This window comes from Tenrec ecaudatus, chromosome 13 (genome assembly GCF_050624435.1).
Source record: "Tenrec ecaudatus isolate mTenEca1 chromosome 13, mTenEca1.hap1, whole genome shotgun sequence".
Lineage (NCBI taxonomy): Eukaryota > Metazoa > Chordata > Mammalia > Afrosoricida > Tenrecidae > Tenrec > Tenrec ecaudatus.
In genome coordinates this window covers 66,273,303-66,299,559 of record NC_134542.1, presented here as the reverse complement: position 1 = coordinate 66,299,559, position 26,257 = coordinate 66,273,303, and the positions used below count along the sequence as shown (strand labels likewise).

The window sequence follows — 26,257 nt, the reverse complement described above, 5'->3', positions numbered from 1 at the left end:
GCCGCGGCGCGGACGACCGTTCCCCGCCCCCTGGGCCCGCCACGTCGTTCCGTAGGCTGGGCCACGGCGACCCGGCGCCGGGCTCGGGCTCCTCCGGCGGGGCTCGCCATGCGGGCGGCGCGGCTGCTGCGGGGAGCGGCCTGGGCTCGGCTGGGTGTCCCCCGGCCCCGGCCCCACCGCTGCCTCCGCCGCCTGACCTCGGAGCCCAGCCCTGGCCCCGGCCCCGGCCCCGCGGGCGAACGCAGCCGCGTGCCCTGCCAAGTGGACTTCTACGCGCGCTTCTCGCCGTCGCCGCTCTCCATGAAGCAGTTCCTGGACTTCGGTGAGTGCCAGGCGCGCCCCGGCCTTTGTGTGCGGGCCCGTGTCGCCCTCGCCGCACCCCTCTTCATTGTTTGCGCCGCAGCGCCTGGGGACACTTCCTTCCTCCCGCGCGGGTCCCTGCGTCCCAGGGCAGGCGCTTGCCGCTCCCGTGAAATAACCGGGGGGGGGGGGGGGACGGACTGGGGGAGGGGGCAGGGGTCTCCCCACATGGTTAAACCCACCACAAGGACCGAACTCCGCATGGCCTCCCGACTGGGAGCGCACCCGTGCGACCCGGGTCAGGGACCAGGCCCCTGCCTGGGGCTGGGCTGCAGGTCCCAGTGCGGGGACACCCCTGCGGACTGGGCTTGGGATCTGCGGGGCGGAGCGGGGTCCACGTGCAGGGTTGCAGCGGCCGCTCGCGCGCCGCCCGCAGGCTTGGGGCCAGCGCACACCCCCCTGGAGCACGAAGGCAGTGCGGGCGGCCCGCCTTCTCTGCCCGCCCAGCTTTGGGCGCCTGCCCCGCCGGGGAGAACCGCGAAGTTGGAGACCCTTAAGGTTTGACTTCATTGGGGCCAGACTAGTGCAGCCTTCACGTCTGGGCAGAGCAGAAGTTGTCTTTTGAGTGGTGATTGCTGTCCGGTCACGGGTGGGCCTGGAAGACTATTGGCAGGGCTGGCAACTTTATCTTAAAACCGTTTCTAGTGGCAGATATTTATAGTGGCAGGCAACTTTTTTTTTTTTGGCTCAGCGCCCTCAGTTTTGTTTTTACTTTCAAAAGACACTAGTGTGATTCGGGGTGAATGCAACGTTCACCGGCAAGTGTTTTCCTTTAATACCATAACTGCTTTCTCCAGTCCGGTGTTTGCTAAGGTTCTTTCTGCTGGGGGAAAAAATTAAAATAGTTTAAAATATGTTGCTGAAATAACTTTTTAGTTGAACTTGAAATAAATGGAGGTAAGGCATCCAGCAGGCTTAGAATCGTGATATGTGAATGGACAAGGGCAGTCTGCTCTAAGGGAGTCTGACACTTCACTCAGGAGGTTACCTTGTTCTGTAACCCAAACCAAACTCACTGCCATTGAGTTGACTCTGAATCCTATACAAATCCTGTCTAGGACTTCCCGGACTGTCAGTCTGTACAGGAACAGTCTGGTCTTTCTTCTGAGGAGAGGCTGGCGGATTTGAACTGCTGACTTTATGGTTAGCAGCCTAACCCACAGCAGTTGCTGTATAAAAGAATTCCAGGAACTGGAAGATTCTTCTGGATAGCTCAAGGACCCTGGGTGGCATAGTGGGCAGAGTGAGTTGGGCTGCTCGCTGCAGGCTGGCAGTTCAAACCCACCAGCCACCCCTCCAGAGAAAGATAGGGCAGCCTGCTACTGCGCCCCTTTAGGAATCAACTCCATGACAGTGGGTGGGTTCTGCATCCTGCCCCCAGGCCCCCTGAGGCAAGGAGCTCTGTTCTGTGCTCTGTCATGGTGATTTCATTTTGCTGGCCCCTGAGGTAACTTCTCCTTAATTTTTCCCTGTCCTGGGACTTCAGTTGCCTGATGGGGTCTGCTAAGTCTGCTAACTGCTTTCCCCGCCATGTTTGATTTCAGGATCTGTGGATGCTTGTGAAAAAACCTCATTTATGTTTCTAAGGCAAGAATTGCCCGTTAGATTGGCAAACATAATGAAAGAAATAAGTCTCCTGCCAGACAATCTGCTCAGAACGCCATCGGTTCAATTGGTGCAAAGCTGGTAAGCAGTCCATCTTGAGTTTCCAATTTTGATGGGGTCCATGAGTTTTACTCAACTTTAAAATAAATGCTTTTCCACTCTTTACCAGTTGCTGTTGAGCCAACTCTGACTCGGGGAACTGGGGGGTGTCAGAGTAGAACTTTGCTCCATAGAATTTTCAGCGACTAATTTCTCAGGAATACTTCACTTGGCCATTCTTCATCTGAGTTCTGCTGGGTGGACTTGAACTCCAGTCTTTTGGGGAACACTTGAGTGCATTAAACTTACATGACCGGGGACTCCTGGGTTTAGGTAACAGATTTGTCACCTAGTAGTAGCATGAGCATGGGTGTGTTACACCTCTCTCTGAACCTCACTTGCCTCCACTTGAAATGGACAAAGGTATTCATAAAGGCCTACTGAGCTCTTGTGCTCGGGCAGTGCCCAGGGCCTTTTACACCTCGCTCCCTTTCCTTTCCTTTCACGTTCCCTCTGTATCGGTGCTGCTTTTCCTCAAGCAGGCTCAAACTAACTTTGATTTCTTTTCCAAAAAGTCGAGGTATGAAAGGAGGGCCTGCGTATGTGGCTATCTTTATTATCGGTATTCATTTGAAAGTATTCTTTTAAGCACTATTAGTTAAACACAAAAGAATTGGCTGGTGTTAAGTCTGAAGAGGATAAAAATCAGCTGCAGGAATTTCTCAATTATGATTTACAGAGCCTCTAGCTTTCTTTTATAGTATGTGATCTTCTTTCTCAAAAAGTGAGATAAAGATTATTTCTGCCTATGTGATAATCAGATACTATCTAGTTCAAATACAGAACAATTCTAAATTTGGTTTATGTAGGCAATATGATGGAATTCAAAACCAGATTAATTGTTGTCCAATCAATTCTGACTCATAGCCACCCTATAGGACAGAGTAGAACAGCTGTTGTGGGTTTCCGAGACTAAATATTTACCAGTGTAGACAGTCTCTTTCATCTGCAGAGTGGTTAGTGGTTTCGAACTGCTGACCTTGAAGTTAGCAACCCAATGTGTAACGCACTATGTGTGCCACCAGGGCTTTATGATGGAAAACAATGGGAAAAATGCCCTTTTCTACAGGAGCTTATGCTCCTTTGGAAGTAGAGTCTGTACCTGAAGGTAGAATCTTTCTTAATGACATAAATGGGGCTTTTGGAACCTTTATTCACTGATGGGACATGACTCAAAATAAGAAAAAATAGCGGGAAACATTCACTAATATTGGCATGGGCATTCTATATGGAATTGGAGCACTTTGGAAGTAAAATTGGAAGTTAAAAGCATGAAATGGAACTCATCAAGACTGATATCCTACCCCCAATAAAATGATTTAAAAGAAAAGATTGCTATCCGAGTTGTTAGTGAACTGCTAATGAAATAGCACTGACCATTTTGAATCTGACAAATCACAAGGTTTGCTTTGCAAGGAATAACGACATTCAAGAGGAATGGCGTCTGTTTCATCATCCAAAACACCAAACAAACCCCAAATCTGAAGATTTAACTTGAAGTACAGTTGCTCTGTGCAAATTCAGGTGGAAGCTACAGAAAATTAAAACAAATCCTTGAGAGCCAAAGTATACAAGCCTAGAGTACATTTTACTTGAATTAAATTTGATGCATTGGAGAAATTGTATACATTGAATGTTAGTGACAGAAGACCAGTTGAGGTGTAGGATGACATCCAGAAGCAGAAAGGCTAGTAATAAAAGGACAGGAAGAAAGACCAGAGTAGGTGTCAGAAGAGCCGGGGCTACCAGACATTTGAACTGAATTCAGAGGGGATGTGGAATGAGAAATACTGTTACTGATTTCAGGTGGAGCTTGGTCGCATCAGAGAACACTATAAAGGTGTTTACTGGTGTTTTATTGAGCATACAAAGGGACGTAACATGCTATAGATAACACTGCCAAGAGTGAAAATTCCAGAACATGTCATTGTCTTCATGGGGAGCCTCTACCTAAACCAAGAAACAGTTGTTCAAACAGAAAAAGGAGATATTGCATGTTTGAAAGTGAGGAAAGGTGTTGTTCAGGGTTGTATCCTTTCACCATACTCATTCTATTTATATTCTAAGCAAATAACCCAGGCAACTGCAGTACATGAAGACAAAAGTGCCGTCAGGATTGGGGGAAGACTCAATGACAACCTTTGATATTTGGATGATACAGCTGAGAACAAGGACCTTGAGGCGTTTCTTGATAAAGAAACCACCAGCCATTTTTCAGGAGAAAGAAGAGACTATCCATTTATGTAAAGATTTATAGTCTGAAACCCCCTAGGAAGTAGTTCTTTGGTTTGCAGGGTCATTAGGAGTCAGAATTGACTCAATGGCATTTGGTTTAATCTTTAGAGATTGCAGTTCTTATGAAATAGTAAGCTGTTGGCTGCTCACACAAAGGGATTGGGTTCAAAGCCACTAGAGAAGAGGGAGAAGAGGCCTGTGGTCTGCTCCCATAGGCTTCCAGCCGAGACAGCCCTAGACAGCAGGAGCACTGGCTCTGTGGGGTCATCACGAGGACAGATGGACTAATGCCACCCAATGGTAAATCTCTACAGCAGCAGGTCATTGGGTGGATTCACTCTGCCCACCAAGTGCTTACTCATTGTGCCGGCAGGCTTCAAAAAAGCGCAGTAGGACATCTTAAAATTCTTAAATCAGATTTCATGTATGCTTTGAGGAAACAGTGTGTCCCTTCTGTTACACATTTGCTGGAATGTGAGGGTATAAAAGTCCCGCAGGAGCCATAATTTATAGCACTATTCTGAATTAAGAAATGTTGAAATTAGCTTTTGGGCATTTTCACAGATTTGAACTTTTTAATGTATACTTTAGGTACATCCAGAGTCTTCAGGAGCTTCTTGAGTTTAAGGACAAAAGTGCTGAAGATGCTAAGGCTCTTTATGAGTAAGTACACTATTTTGACCCTAATCTGAAAACAATTTCCTACCTGTTAGCTATCGTGTTAAAAAAAATGTATTAGGCTTAAATTGGTTCAATTTAAGGAAAACGATTGCCTTTTCGTTTCCTCCTACTCTAGGTTAGTGTATGCGTCTACTCACTAACAGCACGTATGGGCAAAGCAAGTAACAGGACTCAAACTCGGCTGGATATAAGGAACACTTTCGTGTATTTCTTTCTTTTTTAAAAATCATTTTATTGGGGACTCTTACAACTCTTATAATATTCCATTCACCAGTTGTATCAAGCATATTTGTACATATGTTGCTATCATCATTTCCAAAACATTTTTCTACTTGAGCCCTTGGTATCAGCTCCTCTTTTTACTCCTCCCTTCCCCACCCTCCCACCCTCATCAATCCTTGTTCAATTATGTATTGTTATCATTATTTCTTATCTTACACTGTCCGTTGTCTCCCTTTACCCACATATCTGTTACTTGTTCCCTTTAGGGGCAGTGGGGCGGGGGGGCGGGGCGGTGGCCGCTGTATATCCAATCTTGTGATGGATTCCCCCTTTCTTCCCCTTCCCCCTCCCTGGCTATCCCACTACTATTGCTATTCTCACTACTGTTCCTGAGGGGTGTATCTGTCCTGAATTCCATGTGTTGAGAGCTCTTACCTTTATCAATGTATGTTCTCTCTCTGGTCTAGCCAGATTTGTAAGGTGGAACTAGGTCATGGTAGTGGGAAGGAGGAAGCATTCAGGAAGTAGAGAAATGATATGTGTTTTGTTGGTGCTATACTGCACCCTGGTCATGTTTTTCTTAACTATTTAAAAACTTTCAGAACACCATTCAAATGTGAACAATAGAAATCTAGATGTTTCCCTGTGTTACTGGGTCAATAGTTGCTTTTTTGGGAGTTGGTTACACATTTAAAGGTAATAGATCATAATGCAAGGGTAAACAAAGAATTACTATGAAATCATAAAAGCCTCTATTAAACAAAATTATAAAAATACGAAGCCGTTGTTTCTCAACAATTCATCTAGGTAGGTCTTTACAGTTCTGAAGACAGCGTTTTCATCTAACTCTTCCTCAAAGAACGTGTATTCTTGGACATATACTGCTGTCAAAATTACAGTTTTGGCATCTTTAAAGTAATCAAAACATCTTCCTTTTCGTTGAGTCTGAGAACAAAAAGAAGTCTGAAGGGACAAGATCAAGGTTGGGTAGAAGAAGGTTTTCCAAAAATTTCTTGTAGGGCTGCCATTGCTACCCTTGAAGAATTGTCAAGATTGAAAAAGAAATTCTGCAGTGAAACGTTCCTGGTCTTTTTCTTCTCACCAATCCAGTTTCCAATTTTGTCAACAATTTTCCTTACAGTAAGCTCCTTTGATTGGCCTGTGTCCTTGGAGAAAGACTGCCAAGATCACTCCTTTGGGATCCCCCAAAATAGTTGCCATGTCTTTTGAGCTGACCTGTATGCCTTGAATTTAAGGCACAGATACTCTCAGGAGCGTTTGTAAACATAATTTTAATTGGAGATAGAAACCTTGCACCCGATGAGGCAAAGACAAGACTGTACAAGTTTTTAAAAACCTGAACTGTGAGGGCTTTACATTCTAGTACACTTCAATATGACGGAGAAAGGAATCGGTTAGGCAACAAAACTGTACTTCCAGATCCCCTTTAGAAACTTGGATCTGTTTTAGGAAGAGATCTGCTGTGCTTTTTGCGCTGAGTGGGAGGGCTTGGGCCTCTAGGTCTCGGCAGCCAGCCCCTTGGAGGACACCCAGCTAGGTGAGCACTGCCAACAGAACCCCCAGTCAAGCCCGCTCTTCATTTCACAGCTGGAGGGCAGCTTACCATGAAAGCCTATTCAGAAGCTGTTATTTGTATTGGATCTATTTTTGAAGGCATTCTAATGAGATTATGATAAGGGTATTATTGAGAGAACTTGTCTGCAGCTATCCATTGATTGCAGACTTGTTTAAACCTGTTTAGTTTGGAGTAAAACCCACGCGTGTGTGAACTGGAACCCCATAGTAACATATACACACATTTACATATATGTACACACACGCATATATACCCATCAAAACCTGTTGTCAGATAGATGATGATAGATACTGAGCCAATAGGCTAGAGTAGAGCTGCTCTTTTGGGTCAGTCTTTTGGGAGAGAGCTTCATTTTTCCCCATGGTGTAGCTAGTGGGTTTCCGACTTGACCTTGTGTTTTCCATCCCAGCATTCAACTCCTTCTGCCACCAGGACTTTTTGACATACCGTATATTTTTAAATGTGATTTAATGGTATCAATGAAAAGATTTTGAGGTTATCAGCCCAACACATAACCAGTACACCACCAGGAGTCCTATAAATTTTGATGTGGAAATAGACCACATGCATCAAGAGTTTACATCAAGAGGATTTCTCTCTTTTTTTGGTACACCTTTGTTCATGCATTGTGCTTTCTGATCTGGAACAAGCTTTAAGTAAGTGCCGGAAAACACAGAAGGTCGCTCTTGCTGGTGAATTACGAATCGCTCTGTTTACCGTAGTTGGCTAAACTTGTTGAGCTCTTTGGCCATTTTGACAGCTGAGCTTGCTTGTTGAATATTTGTTGGTGAACTATGCGGCCATCTGGACAGCCACGTTTGTTTAGCTTCACAGATACTGTGATACGGATCAGGAACCGACACAATGACGTCATTCCCACGATGGCCCAGGGGGTGGTAGAATATAAGGAGAGCTTCGGCGTGGATCCTGTCACCAGCCAGAACGTTCAGTACTTTCTGGACCGTTTCTACATGAGTCGAATTTCAATTAGAATGCTACTCAATCAGCACTGTGAGTATCTGGTGGTGGAGAGAAGAGCCGAAATAAAATGCGTTGGTACCTTTAAAAAATATTTTTAAAGCTTTGCTTTATGGAAAAGTTTTTAGCTTCATTTTATTATGTCTGTTAAGGAAACAGAACACCTGTATAGACCTCGTATATTTATTGAACGTAAAATTGTTTGTATCTGCACGAGGAAAAAACTCCTTTTTGGTATTTGGCAACACTTATAAAATAGTAGTCAGACCTTTGAAAGGGAGATTAGCGACACCTAATTTATTTATTTTGACAGCTTTATTGTTTGGTGGGAAAGGCAAAGGCAACCCTTCTCATCGAAAGCACATCGGGAGCATCAACCCAAACTGCAATGTAATTGACGTTATTAAAGGTAAACCTTTCAGTTTCTCCTTTCAGAAAGGATGCCAAAATCAAGCTGAATTGTTCTCTCTTGCTACCAAAACAACTGTTCATATCGTGAGATAAAATGTTAAGAGCAGCTATGTGGATTGTTTGAAAATGACTTTTTAACCTATTTGTGCCTTATGTTGAGGATCAGACCTTTATTGGATCCAGTGCGTGGTTAGGCAAGGTATGGTGGTACTGTGCAGGGGATCTGTGTCGCTTGAGAAAGTTCTAGTGCCCTTTCTAGCTTCCAATAGCAAGAGCCTTAATTTATGACAGCTTGGTTTGCGTTCTCCTCCACATTTGTATTTTTAGTGCAAATGCGCATATACGTGGTGCGTGGTTTTTATATTGTAAGGACATCTGTAGATTTTTCTACTGGATTACAGCCATCTTGCCTCGAGCAGTCCACAGGGGATCACCCTAGGGGCTTGAATGGCTGTGTGGGGGATCTGATGCCTTGAGCTGCCCCCTCTGAGGCACCCCTGGCTTGTTTTCATTGCTCGCTATCGGTCAAAACACTGCAACAAGTCTTCATAGTTCTCTGCTGACTTCTGCTGATAATTCGGAAGGCAAGATTGACATTTTTACATGCGTTTGAAATTTTCATAACTAACAAAATAGCAATGGCTATGGCTAAGAGCACCTGTTCCCCGAACCCTCGCCAACTATGAACGTTTTCCGGTTTACATTTTCGCCACTCTGATGGAGGAAAGCGAGTTATCTCATTGTTCTGCGTTTAGTCCATTTGAGGAGAATTTTATTTGTCTTCCTCCCTCTCTGCTATGGAGTCACTGCTGACTTGCAGCAGCCCCTGTGGACTTCCAAGGCTGTAACTGGTCGCAGGAGTAGAGAGCCCAGTCTTTCTCCCAAGGAGCTACTGGTGGTTTTGAACTGCCCACCATGCGGATCACAGCTCAGAGCGCAACCGCTGTGCCACCAGGCCTCCATTTGGTCTGTTTATTGGTCATTTTATTTTCACTTCCATGAGTTGCCTATCACATCTGTTGCCTATTTCTAATTGATTTTTATAGAAGTCCTCGTACTGTCTGCACATTTTTGTTTCATAACTATATAAACACATATATAGATGTATACATATATGTATGTATATATATTTTCTCCAGCTTACTGCTTTACTTGGTTTTTATGATATCTTTTTCAACACGCATGCGTATCTGTCAGTCTTCCTCTGGGGCTATTAGGCTTTGTCACATTTTCACCCATACCAAGACCTCCCCTACACCAAGATGATTAAAGTGTATTTCCTTCTATTAAATTTAAAATTTCACTTGTCACTACTGTTTCCTGAATGTGCATTTTCTTTGATTCACCTAGATGGCTATGAGAGTGCCAGGCGTCTCTGTGATTTATATTATGTCAGCTCTCCCGAGTTAGAACTCGAAGAACTGAACGGTAAGCTTGATGTTATCTGTTCCTAAAGGATTAATGCCGTGATCAGTAGAGGAGTTAATTGGTTTGACTAAAAAAGAACATTTTATCAATAGAGATGAAGGTTACAGGAGAGCAATTTAAGAAAAAAAAATTCTTGTAATAAACTGAGGTGGGATTCATGAGAAGAGATTTCTTTGTGCTTTTCTGCACATGTTTGCTTGTTTCAATGGGCAGCTTTGGGTCTTTAATCATTTCTTATTTTCTGGTTAGTCTCAGAGAAACCTGATGCCAGGAAAATGATTTTTTTTTAAACTTTTGTTTGCCTTCCAGTCCTGTGTGGTTTGCTATTCGTGATTTGCCGAGTAGTAAGTCGCGTTTTGCTGGTGAGAGAGTCAAAAGATGGGTTTAGAAGGGGAAAGAAAGACGCTCATCCGCTTGAGAACAAAGTTCTCTCCGATGCTTGTCTTTGCAGCCTGACCGACCAAGCTCACCACCATCAATTCCGTTCCAGCTCACGGAAACCCTAGAGGACAGGGCAGACTGGCCCCGGTGGTTTCCAAACCTGTCCATCTTTCCAGGAGCAGAAAGCTTCATCTTGCTCCCACTCTACCCTGGCTAGTGCCTTTCAAACAAAAAGGCTTAGCTGCCTTGGGAGGAGATTCCCGAGGCCCCTTCTTTCTTTTAGACCTGGTGTGGTGTGATAGAAGGAAAACCGTGGCTAAGAAGGTGGTGGGAAGAACAAAATTAAATAGACTGTTATTGAGCCTTATTCTAATGAGCCCTCGTGGCAAAATGGTCACGTGCTTAGCTGTTAACTGTGAGGTCAGCTGTTTGAATCCACCACTCGCTCCACACTGCAGGAGAAAGGTCAGGCAGGGTACTTCTTAAGAACCCCGTGGAGCAGTTGATCCCTGTCCTTTAGGGTCACTGTGACCGTGAGTCAACATGGACCCCATGGCAGTGGATAAGCCTTATTCTGGATGTTAGAGTCAGAGAACGGGGAGGAGCTTACCCAACTGAAGAGAGAATTGAGTTTGACAGACCATGAAGTGGCCTCTGGAATTTAGAGGCTTTTGTTAATGCGTCTCTTTGCCAAATAAAAATCTGACTATATGCTTGAGAGTCCGTCATCTTAGCAGAGAAGACCAGGTGGAGGGAGGTGAGCAGATTGGCATGCAGGATTGCAGATTGGTGTGCAGGATGGCAAGCAATGACTATAGTACTTAGGTTGCCCCTGTTGGCTGTAAATCTGCGAGTTGGGGTGCAAACACCGACAGTGCAGTGAAGAGCACGTGGTGTGCTTGTTGTCCCCCAAATCCTACAGTCCCACAGAGTAAATGTTTTCTTTTCATCGCTGCATGACTTTTTCTTGAGAATGCATTAAACACATCTGTTCTTTCATGTGTTTTCTCCCTCTGCTCTGTAGCAAAATCACCAGGACAACCAATACAAGTGGTTTACGTACCATCTCATCTCTATCACATGGTGTTTGAGCTTTTCAAGGTTTGTAAAACAGTAACTACGCAACCTCCACTGCTCCTTTCTTGACGGTAGGAATCTGCGTTAAACGTTCAGTATGCCTCGGCTTCACTAACAGATGAACCGTTGCTTCTTGTGCGCTCTTGGGTCACATGGCCCTTCATAAGCCCTGATGGAGAGCTCAGGATAGTCATAAGCCCATATTTTGAAGTCAGAAAGACATGGGTTTGAACCTTAACTTAGCCACTTAGTGACAAGTCACTCAATTTCTGAGCCTCTGCGTCCTCTTAGGTAGGTCAGCCCCACTCAAGTTTGCTGGGCACTTTGGGAATAGCATCAACGTCAGTGCAGGGAAGCCTATTGTAGGTGCTCAATAAAGGGATGTTTTATGAAACAGAATACTTAATAGAATTGAGTCTCAGCTTTTTACTTTCATTGTGATATGACACTTGTTCTAGACAGGGAAGCGTGAGGTGGGTGGGAATGAGGACTTGTACTGGTCTCCTCTGGCTGAAAACAGTTATCTAGTCATTGTTTTTCCATCCAGTAGACAATTAGAACAAAGAAGAGGCCACTGGCAGTCTGATAATAGGAAAGGACAAAGCACTGAAACTGGAAAAATGACCAGATACCTTAGAATATGATGAGAGTGATTCATGGGTTCAAAAATGTTTATTTGTTCCAGGAGAGCAAGAATGTACCTAATATGTATCTTACTCCAAAAGAGAAAAATTTTTTCTACCGAAGTGGTTAACTAAGTGGTACTTGACATTTCTAGGAATAAAATTATTTTTTTCTTTGACATTTCAGACACATAAAACATTCTGTGCCCTGTGTTGCTTTAAAAACAAAGTATTCCCATGTTATATAACATTTCTAAGATACCAGTAGTCACGTCTTTCATCTGGAACCTATCTTAAACCATCTTCAGGTGCGATGACAGGATCTCTTCTTCAGGGATAGGCACTCCTGATTGGTGCTCCGTGACCAAATTCCAAAAACTCGCTGCCACTGAGTCCATGTCGACTCATCGCACCCCTGTGGGACAGGGCAGACCGTACCTGTTCCAGGAGGAGGGTCCCATCTTCCCGCTGCTGGTTTCAATGTAGTGCCCTTGCAGTGAGCAGCCAACACAAAGCAGTGCCTGTGCCACGTTGTCCAGTACCACGGTGCATTCTCTAGTCTTTAAAATTCATCAGAACTGCCTTCCAAAGTGAAATAGCTGTTGTTTCGAGCTAGTGGTGAATTGGACTTGTTACTACATGATAACTGGTAGTTATAAGTGAAAAAAATTTCTTAAATGTATGACAATTAAATTGGTTCTTAAAAAGAGAAAAAAGAAGCTTTTCAAAAGTAAGCTACGGTTTGCCCGTTGTCTATTAAAATTGTAAAATGGGTTGGACAGAATTTTCTCTTTTCATATAAACTGGTTAAAAGTATTTAAAAGTCTCATTTTTAAAAATATGTGTAAGGTAGATAGAATCTTTATATCAAAATACCTCTCCAAATTCCTCAAAATGGACCTATTAATTATTTTAAAGAGGAAATATTTAAATATTGTTATTAGAATTGTGAATTCTTTGGCACATTTCCAAAGCACTGAGCTGTTAAAAAATTCAAATGGTGTTTATATACTTTTGAAAATATTTAACTCATCTCTCTTTTTCTTCTTCTTTTTTAAAAAAATATGTTTTTGATGTCACCCAAATGTATTTCAGAATGCAATGAGAGCAACTATGGAATACCATGCTGACAAAGGGGTCTATCCTCCTATTCAAGTTCATGTTACGCTAGGCAAGGAGGACTTGACTGTGAAGGTAAGTGCCTTGAATCTTCTTCGTTTGTAGATAGGCAATAACAACCACGTACATAATTTCCAAAAGATGTAATAACTTCTTAGCTAAAGAAATCCTGTTGCAGACAAAAAATACGCCTATTGCTTCATTTATCTGGCAGATTATGAGTCTTTTGGTCCTAATACAGGTGATTCGACTTAAAGCAAGCCCTGGCGATAGCCTGTTTACCAGTAATTAGGAATATCTCCTTTGATACGTGACAGCTAAGAATTTACTCCTAAGTATATTATTCCTTTGGATGCTGTTGTACATGGAGTTGTTTCCTTAACCGCACTTTGGATTGTTTGTGGCTGGTTGATGGACACGTAGCTGGACTTGGTTGACTTTATATCCTGCAACCTTGCTGTGCTCCTGTGTTAGCACTCATCATTTTTCTGTGTGCATTTCTTCGAATTTCCTAGATACAATATTATATCCTTTCTGTTCTGGATGCCTTTTTTCCCCTTCAGATAACCTCAGCTGTGCAATAGTGATTAAAAGTAGCAAGATCAAGCTTGTTGAAAGCTCTTGCACCTACATTCCTAGGGAATATTCATACTTTTCTTGTGACGTCTTTGTCTGGTGTGATATCGGGGTAATACTGACCTTAGGGAATGAGGTGGGAAGGACAGTTCTATTTGTCGAAGTGTTAGGAAAGATGTGGTGATAATTCTTGTTTAAGCACCTGTTAAACTTCTCAAGTAAAGCCATCTGGGCTTGGGCTTTCTGTGTGACAAATTTTCTGATGGATGAGTCAGTCTCTTGATTGTGATATGTCTATTTCAGATTAGTTTGCATCCATTTCAATAGCTTATATCTTTCAGGAAATTTGCCCATTAGATCCAGGTCAGGAAATATGTTAGCACACAATTGTTTGTAGAATTTCTTCTAATGCCTTTTATTTATTTTATTCTGTTTTTTAATCATTTTATTGAGAGCTCGTACAATCCTTATCACAATCTACACATACATCTATCGTGTCAAGCACATTTGTACATTTGTTGCCATCATTCATTCTCAAAACATTTGCTCCCCACCCAAGCCCCTGGCATCAGCTCCTCATTTTCCCCTCCCTCCCCGCTCCCCCTTCCCACATGAACCCTTGATAATTTAAAAATTATTATTTTGTCATATTTTGCCCTGTCCGACATCTCCCTTCACCCCCTTTTCTGTTGTCCGTCCCCCAGGGAGGAGGTCACATGGAGATCCTTGTAATTGTTTCTCCCTTTCCAACCCACTCACCCTCTACTCTCCCAGTATCGCCCCTCACAGCATTGGGGGTTGTATTTAACTATTTAGATTGTAACAGTCTAGTTTGGATTAATCCCAGCGTCATTTTGATACATGAAACTTCCCTTGGCAGCATGTTGTGGCTGCCTCTCCAGTCAGCACGTTACAGCTCTGTATAGCATTTAATGACTGCGCAGTATTCACTTTTAGGGTTACTGAATCTAATCCCCTGCGTAGCTTGGTATCTGGGTTACTTCCTATAAGTAGTGCTGTGATAGATATTTTTTTCTTGAATACTTTTCTGATGATTTCCTTAGGATAAATTTTTAGAAGTGAAATTGTTGAATCAAAAGGTACCTACATGTGTTTGAAATTAGATATTATTTGCCAAACTTACCCCCAGGAAAGAATAAAAAATGTACCTTTCTATCCAAGAGAAGCTTGCCTTGTGGGACTCCAGTAAGTAGACAAAGCGTCAGAGGTTGGTCTAGATCAGACTGCACATCCTAAGGAAGCAGCAGGCCTGCCGTGGAGGGTCATGTTCACGTTTGTCACCTGGATTGAACCGTCGCCTTTTGCAGACCAGGGCTCCAGCCTGTGGCCAAACCGTGGCACTGTGGGTGTGGGTGTGCAGTGTGTTGTTAATTGGACGTGGTCCCAGAGTGTGGCTGGTTCTTGCCTTAGATGTGTGACCGTGGAGGAGGTGTACCTCTGAGGAAAATCGACAGACTCTTCAACTACATGTATTCAACCGCACCCCGGCCTTGTGTGGCGACATCCCGAGCAGTGCCCCTGGTAGGTGATCAAGAAATTATGACAAACGTGTTTTTGTGAATTGCCTCTAGTAGTGGGCTCTTGATGCCAAACAAATCCTTTAAGCACGTGGGTATGGTGGTCCACAGGGAAGAGGGAATCTATTAAAAATAAGTACTTTCTTCATTTAAAACAGCCTGTGGGGTGTACGTTTGCTTGTTTACTTTGGAGTTCTCATGGCCAGGCTTAATAATGATAGATGATCAGTGCTTTGCATGTAGTAAATCACATTTTAAAAAATCATTTTATTAGGGGCTCATACGACTCTTATCACAAATCATACATACATCACTTGTGTAAAGCACATTTGTACATTCATTGCCCTCATCATTCTCAAAACATTTGCTCTCCACTTAAGCCCCTGGCATCACCTCCTCATTTTCCCCCTCCTTCCCCGCTCCGCCCTCCCTCATGAGCCCTTGATAATTTATAGATTATTATTTTGTCATGTCTTGCCCTGTCCGATGTCTCCCTTCACCCCCTTTTCTGTTGTCCATCCCCCAGGGAGGAGGTCACATGGAGATCCTTGTAATTGGTTCCCCTTTCCAACTCACCCTCCCTCTACGTTGTAAATCACATTTTATATTACTGTTAGAAATGTGATGAATAAGTTAGCTAGTTTTATTAGTATTTAGTTAACACAGATTTAATCTTCATTGTTGATTTATTTCTCCCCTTGGGTGCTGGTAATTTTATTAGAAAGATCTCATGTTCTAGGCACTGAAATAAATCTAGAGTTCTGAGGAGCTAATCGCCAGTTTGAATGATTCAAGCTATCATCTTTTATGCTGTTTTTTTTAAACATCCCAATCACCCATAGCAGGTATAATAACATCAGTTTCTGAAGTGAGCCTTCCCTTATTTCGTGCCTCTCGACAGAGCCCTTTGCCAAATCCCTGGCCTCTAATCCTGGAGAGAATATTGTCTTCTAGGCATACCTGAGTCTCTATCCGGCCTTTTCGCTCTCCGGTCAAGCCGTTATTTGGGGCTTGAGGCATACAGTTAGATGTCTTCTGTGGCACAGACAGGATTTTCTGAGCGAGGGCGGTCTGTGTAAGATCCTACGGCATAGACACGACATTTTACAGGTCCGCAGAGGACATGCATTATGTGAGCCAATGGGTAGCGCTAATGGAAGAAGTGCTTTAGACGGGGAGTCGACCGCATCCCAGAGTATTTATCGATTGTTGGGGACAGGCGGTGTCCTCCTGGTGACGGAGAGAGCCGGTGTGCTCCATCTTTCACCCCTGGGCAAAGGCACCACGCTGGAGGCTCTGCACTGGCCTCGGGTGTTGGCAGGTTGTGCCCGCCGTGTGGCGGTAGGGAGACCAGCTTGCAGAGATGCCTTCCTTCTGCCAACACGGGGATGCTGGACAGAGGCCAGCCATGCGTGGCCTCCTTGACCACATGATGATCGAGCACTTCCGGTGGCCTTTACATGGGACTTGAAGCCCACCACACAGCATGGATAGAGACCGTCTGCACTTCTCCCACACCTCTTTGTCATCAGTTGCCCGGGCTTGCTGCTTCCAAGTCGCAGGCCAGTCAGCACGCTGGCCTTGAGCGGGCGTGGGTGTCAGTAAGTCGCGTTCTGCCCCTCACTCGGTGACTCCTGAGAGGGCTGCTGGAATGCTCGTTGACTTTGGGCTGGTGTGTCACGCCGTCAGTGAGCCAGGCCCACTGTGTGAACGAGTCAAACTCCCCATAGGTGTGGTTGGGGGAGAGCCGTGATAAAAGGGCTACTGCGGGTGCCCAAGCTACCTGCGTACGCAGTTTTCTTGGACCTCTTTTAGGACCAATTAACCTATCAGGTTCCCCCCATTCGAGAAGAGGTCATGTGTTATGCTGGGCAGGCCACTACAAGTCTTTCCCACTCTTTTTTTTAAAACTCTTATCGGGGCTCTTACATCTCTCATCACAATCCATACATTCCTCCACTGTGTCAAGCACATTTTTGCACATATGCCACCATCATCATTTTTTTAATTTCATTTTTTTAAAAATCATGTGGGGGCAGGCCAGCCCCACCCCCAACTAATCTCAGGCTCCATAGGCACAATTGTACAGTTAAAATATATACAGATTATAATAAAGTCATAGAATAAGGAGATGGAAGAGAGATTGAAATAAAGGAGTCAGACACGTTTCATAGTAGCATGCTCATCTCCTGCATAGCCATGATCTCAACAGCCAGGTCCACGAACAGTGCATGCAGGGAGGGCAGGAGAGGGAGGGACAGCAAGGCAAGTGGGGGAGGGGAAGGACAAGGAGAGGGGACAGGGAAAGAGCCAGGAGGGGAGAGCTCTTTATGACGAACAAAGGCAAGCCCCCTAATTACAGGTAAGGACAAGATGGGGTTGTACTATAGGTACAGTAATGGAAGGGGGACAGTCTAGGGGTACACACAATAGGAAGGGGAGGGATTGGGGGTACACATGTGACAAGATGGGCGGGTCCTAGATTCAGGATGGCAGCCTAACTTTGGACATCACTGAGCAGGTTTGGCTTGTTCTCTGGCTTTCCCTGGAAACAATTACTATCCTTATCTGTAGGGTGTGAGCCTCATCTAGAGTGGACCAGATGCCTTCAGGGAGAATATCTCTAAGCATCTGACCTCGCCCCATGTGCTGGCAAACAGCCTCTAATGTTTGGCATATATTTGGGGAAGACAAAGCTGGGGGAAAGTCTTTTATATTCCACAAAATTATTTTATTGGGGCTCATATAACTCTTATTACAACCCATACATCCATCCATTGAGTCAAGCACATTTGTACATTTGTTGGCCTCATCATTCTCAAAACATTTGCTTGTCTTTTCCACTCCTGATCCTAAAAGAGCCAACACGTTGAATATACTCAAAACCCACTATTGGTCATTGAGGAAAAGGAGCTTGCTTTTTTTCCAGACCACCACAAATTATTTTATAGAAAACAGTAGGATGGGGTTTTGAGAGACCACAGGGGTGGGGGCAAGTAAGCCTCAGCTTCACCACTGGTGGGTGGGCCTTGAAGGGTCAGGGAGCCCCTTGCTGTCAGTCTCATCGCCCTGGGTCCCTCGGTGGCATGACTTGGCATTTGTGAAAGCGGTTGTTGGAATCACTGTTCTCCTCCCCACCCAGGCTGGTTTTGGTTACGGGTTGCCCATCTCCCGCCTGTATGCGCAGTACTTCCAAGGGGACCTCAAGCTGTATTCCCTGGAGGGCTACGGCACAGACGCGGTCATCTACATTAAGGTATGGCTCTTCACGGCGCCTTCTTGGGAGTGCAAGGAAAGCCACACTATTTAACTGCAGGTGGAAGTTTCCAGCTACTTGAGGCGATGTAAATCCAAGATCCGTTTTGTACACATGCTCTCGTCTTTGTGGACTGATGAGCCCCGGGAGTTTGAGGGCGGACACGCTGAGCAGCCGTGATCAGGACGAGGGCTAATAGGAAAACAAACGGGCTGAAGAGGGGAATCCTAAGAGGTTATACATATCTTATTACGTATATTTTATTATGTTAATTTTAACATAAAGTGAACATTCATCCATCGATCTTATTTTTTTAGATAATAATTTTATTTTCACAAGAAATTTCTGATAAAATTATTGTTAAAAATAACTTTTGTTAGCTAATATTTTTATTATATAGAATAATATCCAAGGGGCATTTTTCTCCTTTTAATTTTTTAAAAAAATTATTATCTTTTAAATACTTATCTTAGGGGCTCTTACGTCTCTTATCACAACCCATACATTCCTCCAGTGTGGCAAGCACATTTGCACATATGCTGCCATCATCATCCATTGATCTTTTGATGTCCACCGAGGTCTGCAGGCCGGGACTTCACGTTGTCTTTCTTGAAGGAGCTATATTTTGCACACATTATATGTGATTTCCAACATTGGTTTCTTTAAGCACCAAGAAACCAATTAAGCGTGCAGAATTTGGTTTAGGTAAGATATGCCGTGTTTGTGCTTCGCTGCACGCCCTGCACAGGTGTCACGTTTGTCACAGGTTAAAGGTCGGGCCGAGTCTGCCGGTGCCGTTCTTCCAAAACCATCTGATCGCTTCGGTCTCCGTGTCACGTTTTGGTGACTCTCAGTATTTCAGATGCTTTCAGCATGCGATTGCACACTTAGTAGACTACAGGACAGTATAAGCAAACTTTGCTATTTAACATTTTAATAAATCATTTTATTGGGGGCTCTTACAGCTCTTATAACAATCCATACTTCAGTTGTGTCGAGCACATTTGTACATATGTTGCCATCATCATTTCCAAAATATTTTCTTTCGACTGGAGCCCTTTTCCCCCTCCCCCCAAACTTGTGAACAATTATGAATCATTTTTATTTTCATATTTTATACTGTCTATTGTCTCCTTTCACCCACGTTCCTGGTGCTCATCTCCGTGGGGTGGCAGTGAGGGGGTTGTATGTCGATCATTGCTGTCGGGTCCTCCTTTCTCCCCCTTTTACCCCTACTTCCCCCTACCCTCATGGTATTGCTATTCTCAATATTACTCTCATATAGGGGTTTATCTGTCCTGGATTCTCTGTGTCTAGAGCTCTTATCTGTAGCAGTGCACATGCTCTGGACTAGCTGGATCTGTAAGATAGAACTGGATTATAGGGGCGGGGGAGCATTAAAGAACTAGAGGGGTGTTGTGTGTTTCATTGGTGCTACACTGCACCCTAGCTGGCTCGTCTCTTCGTTGTGACCCATCTGTGAGGGCAAGTCCAATTGTGTAGAGATGGGCCTTGGGTCTCTTTACCAACTCCCGCATTTGCATCAGAATGGTTGCTTGGGGTCTTCTGACTAAGCATGACTTTGTATTCTCTCTCACTGCCATTGAGTCGACTCATAGTGGCACTCTAGGGCAGGGTATAGAAACTGCCCTGTGAGTTTCTGAGACTGACTGTTACTGGGAGGAGAAAGCCTATCATTCTCCCACAGAGTGACTAGTAGTTTTGAACTGCAGCCAACCCTCTACCCACCAGAGCTCCTTTTTAAATGCACTAAGAAACCAACAACAACAACAACAATGCATGCTTTACTGTGGATACCACTTTCTTGTAGTTAGTTGTCTGTGACTGAACTTGCAGTATCTCTGAGGCATGCCTGTATTTGTACAAGCCTTCATATATATTATATATCATAAGTATATCTTTATATTCTGACTCTCACTTGACATGAGTTTCATTTTCTTTCCAAGAGTCTTTCCGGAGCACTTACCTTGGGTTCATAGACTCAACGCCCCCCTGCTTTTTGTGCTTGATGGTGGAGCTGGTGGGATCCTGCAGGGGTGAGGAAAGGTTGCATAACCACCTGCCCAGAGTGAAGGGGAAATGTGCCAGGACGGACTCGATGGCAGGGAGTTTGCGGTTTGGTGGGCAGGCGAGCCCACCGGATGGGAACGGAGGCTCCTTCACCCCACTACCCTGGAACATCCTATGTGTTTATGCCCAAGCCCCACTGCCATGGGCTTGATTCTGACTCACAGCACCCCAATACAGACAGAGAACTGCTCCCGGGGGGTTCTGAGACCGAAACTGCATGGGAACAGCCAGCCAACCCTCGTTGCCTCGGAGCCTACGTGCTGTGTGATGCAGAGGGTCGGGATGGTGTAGAAGGGCAGGGAACCTCTGAGCTCCTTCAGTCAGCCCCCTTGGGTTAAGCTCCCAGCTTCCACTGTGGTGCCTATAGCTGGTGACTTCATTTTCCTGTTCTAGCCACTAGATGGCACCTAGAAAATGCTTAAGGATTTGTATTGGAAAAAATAAGATTTCTCTTAAGTTCTTTTTAGATGCTATGGCTTCCCCCCATCCCCACCCCCCACCCCATCTCAACTGTGTGCCATTTTAAAAGAGACATGAAGGCAAGGTTTTTTAACCACCAAATACAACATTTTTATTGCAAGGTTTTTTAACCACCAAATGCAACATTTTTATTGCAAGGGTTTTAAACCACCAAAGGCAACATTTTTATTTAAAGAGAATATGAGATGAAAAGAGAGTGCGACGTGAACCTTTTTTAGTCTCATTTTGGAAAAATAGAAGACGAGGCCACCCAATTATTGAAATCAATACCAAAGAGTGCATACGGGAAGGAAGTTTCGTTGTACCGGATTGAAGTTTCTAGGAAATCTGTGGCCCGAAGCTGGAAAGTCCTAACTTTAGCTGTGAGAGTCCCAACAAACTGATTTAGTCTTAAAGAAAAGGAAAGGATGATGGCGACATGTGTGCAGACGTGCTTGTTACAGTTGATGTGTGGGCCGTGTAAGAGCCCAAGAACATGATTTTAAAAGCAAACAAATAAAAGGCCTAACTTTAAGAGGATAAGGGGAAGCAGTCGTTTATTTCTGGTAAATTGAAGGTTCGCGTGAATTACTGGAAACTGACATAAAATGGTGGAATAACAGGATTGACGTGTTAGATGTGCAGCTATGTGTTGTGACTGCAGGGGCGGCTTCTATAGCAGGAAAAGATGGCACAGGATTAGACTGGCGCCGTGCTCATGCAGTAACTAGTTCTATATTTACTGATTGTATTTTTATGATGGGTTAAAAGAAAGTACAGTGATTATTCTGGAAGGGAAAAAAACCTACATAACAGAAACAGATTTCATTAAATGAGCATAATTATATATATTAAAACACATATCAATTTTTGTAATTTAACTCTCTAGCAGACTTTTTTCCGCTAGTGAACTTTTAGTCTTGATCGTGCTTTGTGAGAGTCACCTGCTAAACCTATTTACAGTGTTCAGTCTAGCAGCTGGGAACACACTCAATCGTGTGCGTGCCAAGCAGGGCTGTAAACTTAGTGCTAATAACATCTATCAAACATGTCCAAGAACCCTCTGCCACTGAGTTGATTCTGACTCATTGCCACCCTATATGGGGCTTCCAAGGCGGTAAATCTTTTTTTGTGGGGGGGGCGGGGCACGGTTAGGAGTTGGGGGAAAGCAGTCAATCTTTCTGGGGCAGACAGCCTCATTTTTCTCCTGCAGTGTGGCCGGTAGATTCGCACTATCAACCATGCAGCTAACAGTCCAAACTGACCTGCAAGTGCCACAAGGACTTCTTCTCAGCGATGTCCACTTCACTAGGTGGCTAAGGAAGTGCATAGTCCCTGCCACTGAGTGATTTTGACTGGGCACACTGACCCTTGGGCAGGGTTTCTGAGACTAAATTATGGTTTCTCAACATGGGCAGTGTTTCCCTGGGGGGTGCGGGAATGATCCAGGGGGGCTGCAAAAGCAGATGCCTACACTTTATCCTAGATTGCAGGCGATCATAAAAACGGTTTTCATTGCCAGAGGGATTCTTGAGTACTTTTTTTTTTTCTCTGAAAAGGAGGCGGCAGGCCAAGTAAGTTTGGGAACTTGTGCTCCGAGTGGGAGTAGACATCCTCATCTGTTGCCTGCGGAACGTTTGGTGGATTTGAACCACCGACCTTGTGCTTAGCAGCCCAGTGCTTATCGCACAGAGTCACCAGGGCTCCTTAAAGCCAACACAGGACTGTTTAATTTGTCATAACTTTTGTGCCCTTGTCTATTTTCTCAAGTAGAGAATTTTTAAATGCCACACTTAGGCGGTGCTTGCTTTTCCAGGCCCTGTCAGCAGACTCAGTCGAAAGGCTCCCCGTGTACAACAAAGCTGCCTGGAGGCATTACAACGCCAACCACGAGGCCGATGACTGGTGTATCCCGAGCAAGGAGCCCAAAGACATGACCACATTCCGCAGTTCCTAGACACAGGTGGCACGCCGGGACAGTCCAGACGTGGATTCGGTACTCTGTTCACAACTGCGTCACGCCAAATACTTCCCCTGTCGTTTTCACTATTAACCGTTTAGATAGACTGAGTGGAACCCAAATCCCATGTATGCCTGTGACATCTCCTCAAGGATGAGATGATCTTTTCCACACTGACACCTTCTGAGTTAGTTGAACAGATTTTTAAACAGCTGTGTTTGGGTCAGCTCCCCTCTTGGTGGTGGACTTTTGGGGTTTCTGTAGAAAGCTCTGTAGTTTTAAAATATACTTCATGTTTGTAGCTGTCTAGGAACATTGTCTTAAGACTGCCAGCTGCCATCTTTGCTTTGTTTGGGGCGTTCTGCCGATGACAGCTGAGGGCAGAGGGCATTCATTCATGTACAGTTACTCACTACACGTGAACGAGCAATCCCTTTTTGGGTACTTTTCAGCATCCCCACGCATTGCCTTACCCCTGAAGTCATGTAGCTGCTTTCACATTCTCTGGAAAAGATTGGAACCAGTAGCTCTATGGGTCGAAGTCCAGGCCACACATTCAATTCACTCCATCTGGGCAGGAAGTCAAAATGCAAGGGGAAATGTAACCTTAAAAGCAAACCATCTAGCTGCCACTAAAATCGGAGGGGAGTCGTGGAGGACAAAGCACAGCTATGGAGGTTAGCTGGGGAGATTTTGAGAAACCGTTCTGCCAGATTCTACCACATTCTAGATGCCGAATCAGTGGCAAGGGGCTGGAGCCTGGGAGTTCACATTTTGGGAAGCTTCCTCAGGGAGCTTAGATGACCACTCAATTAAAAAAAAAATGAAGTGAAAAGTGTTATTATTGTACTGTTTTCTCTTTTAAACACTTCTTATTTTGAATTGGGTGTAGGGTTACCGAGGAGACGATCCGTTTTATGTCCAACGAGTCACACACATTGTTTCCCATCATTCCCTGCAATGCCTTCAAGGCAGCATCTCATGCCCCGCCTCCCTGCGTCCCCCTCCCTTCCTGCTCTCTGAATCTGTCGGGGTACATGCTCCCCTTTCTACCGAGGTACGTATACTCCCCTCGCTGGCGTTACTCAGGGAACCGCTTCTCCAAAGGGAGCCCTGTGCCACAGGGGCTAAAGTAACAGGCAGGTCTTTTGTGAGTCTTGATTTCGCCTAGTTTCAGCTCAGATTTCTAGCCACGGCAAAAGCAGCGAATCGCAGGCCTGCTGCCGTGAAAAGGTGCAGCCGCCAACTAGACGGTGCACGAAGCGAGCGCGGGAGAAGAGTCAGATAAGGAGGATCAGCATCACATGTGTGTTAAGTCTCAGCATAAGAGCATAGGTTTTATCGAAGTATCCAGACCTTGTTCATGGAAAAAGGCCGTCTTGGGTTTATCACAGTAGTCCTTTGCATTTATTTGTTATTGGGATTTGCAGTTGAGAAACGCTTTGATGCAGAGGGGCTTCAGAAACCTTGTGGAAGAATGGGATGAAAAGATCATAGGATGTTCTAGGAACGTTTGTAAGCCTCCTTATGTAATAGATACCGTCTTCAAAGCCACGAGAAACCGCAGGTGCCGTCGTCTCCGCTTTAAGACTCACAGGTGGGCTCGGCGTTGCAAAGAATTGGAGCCAGGTCCCGCGTCAGGTCTGCGGATTGCTTGATTAGCTAAGGCTGGGAGACCGATGCCCAGGCCATGTCTCCATTTTACGGGACAGGGTAATGTATTTAAAAATTAAATTTGAAATGCTTGAAAGTACCACTTTCATTTAGACGAGAGCGATCTATCTTTGGGGAATGCACTGAGCTGGAACACCTCAAAAGCATTATGCAAAATGCACGCTGATAAGCACGTCCATTTATACAGGAGCCTGGTGGCACGGCACTAACCCCGGAGGTCACTGCGAACCACCAGTGACTCCTGGAGAGAGACAGGCTTTCGGTTCCCCTGAGGATTCACAGCGCTGGAAGCCCGGAGGGGCAGTTCCGCTCTGTCCTCTGGTCACCAGGCATGATAGACATCTGTGAAGTTGGAGGGAGGAGAGGCGTGGCCCGGTGCCCTCCTGTGATAAGACGGGAACGCAGACTCCTTGGCTGTGTGGCTTGCCCAGAGCCTTTTAGCCAGTCTGACTGACAAGTCCCTTAGCTGTTGTCCTTTAACTATGTAGTTTGTGCAAGGTCATCTGTAAATTGGTGGTTTCTATTAGTTTACTGTTTCTGGGATTTTTTTCTGTTTTTTTTTTTAGTTTACACTTATATTGACAAAATGTTTTAGAATCCTTTGAATCATTCACTTTTTTTGATAAACGAGACATAAAGTTGATATTTTTACTTCATTAAAAAATTAAAATATTTTTCTGGTTATTTAAGCACCAGGAAAAATGGTATTATCAAAGGAACCGTCTTTCCTTGAGCTCATCTTCCTAACTGGCCTTTGACTGTGTGTGGTAATGGATTATAGAAAGGATCTGTGGTGGGAGCGGGTTTTTGTGTTACCTCGAGGATTCCACTTCCAGGCACTGTGTGCTCCCGCAGCGCTGGTCAGTGCCCTGTGGACGTGGAAGGAGAGATGGCTACTCAGTGAGTGTTAGGCTGAGCAGTGACGTGTGTGCCAGTTTTTTTGTTTTTAAGCAGGGGCTAGCGAGACACATGCTGCCATCTTAAAATACCACCTGGCTGTAGCTGCTGGCCACCTAGGGCCATTGCCCTTCTTGCATTGCGAAATTTTTACGTGTAAATATTGAAATGGAAATCAGTCATATTGTATAACATGTTTTCTGTGTGTCAATAAGCTGAAAACATAGATCAACCCTTAATTTGAAAATTTTGGCTTAAAAAAATCGAAATGTGTCTTAAATAAAAGTTTCATTCCTCGTTAAGGCTCAGTGTTTTGTGAACATTCAAAAGGTTGTGGCGAGGTGGCTTGCGCGTAGTCTCCCTGTCTTCAGCAGAAGTGTTTGGGACTTGGATTGCCAAAGTGTCCATTTTCACGGCGGAAGCAAGAGACGTTCATTAGCCAGCCACAGTGTGGGTGATGTGTTGCACAAATGAGATTCTCGTGTGATTTCGAAAGGCTACATGTGATGTCCTCTCTGAGTAGCTTTCCAGAGTATACGCAGCGGTGGAAAGGTCTGAGTCTGCATGAGCTTTTTGCTTTATTCAGAGGGAGGTCCCATCCTGCTTCTCATGGCCAGGTCCCGGGCAGCACCCCTCCCTTCATTGTCTTGCAGGGCCAACCAGTCCCAGGCAGCACGCCCGAGTCAGAACGGGGCACACAGTGTGGAACTTGTGAGTGGCGACTCACAGAGGAAACCCCAGATCCGTCAGCCAGTTCAGTCTGGATATTCAATTGCTGTGGCGTGTTCAGCTTCAACACACGGGTCATCTGGCTTGAGTTAGCTGCTTTGCACACAGGGCTCTTGCTTGAAGAACTTTTTGTCAGACCTGCTTTAACGTCTGGCCCAGATCACCAATCGTCTTGCAGGCAACTCTGTGCCCTTGAACAATGCTGTCCTTGATGTTGGGTGGAGGATTTCGTGTGTGAGAAAAGCAGCCACAGAAAACCTT

At 44.8% G+C, this 26,257-nt stretch overlaps 1 protein-coding gene across 1 annotated transcript; it reads left to right on the top strand.

The window, feature by feature from the left end:
• Positions 1 to 23,531, top strand: PDK1 (pyruvate dehydrogenase kinase 1). The gene is made up of 11 exons (XM_075529252.1): positions 1 to 322; positions 1,905 to 2,046; positions 4,891 to 4,962; positions 7,626 to 7,810; positions 8,091 to 8,186; positions 9,539 to 9,616; positions 11,022 to 11,098; positions 12,793 to 12,891; positions 14,824 to 14,934; positions 18,073 to 18,186; positions 22,553 to 23,531. The coding sequence occupies exons 1-11, from the start codon at positions 109 to 111 to the stop codon at positions 22,691 to 22,693; spliced, it is 1,329 nt and encodes a 442-aa protein (XP_075385367.1). The 5' UTR covers positions 1 to 108; the 3' UTR covers positions 22,694 to 23,531.
• The last annotated feature ends 2,726 nt before the right edge of the window (positions 23,532 to 26,257 follow it).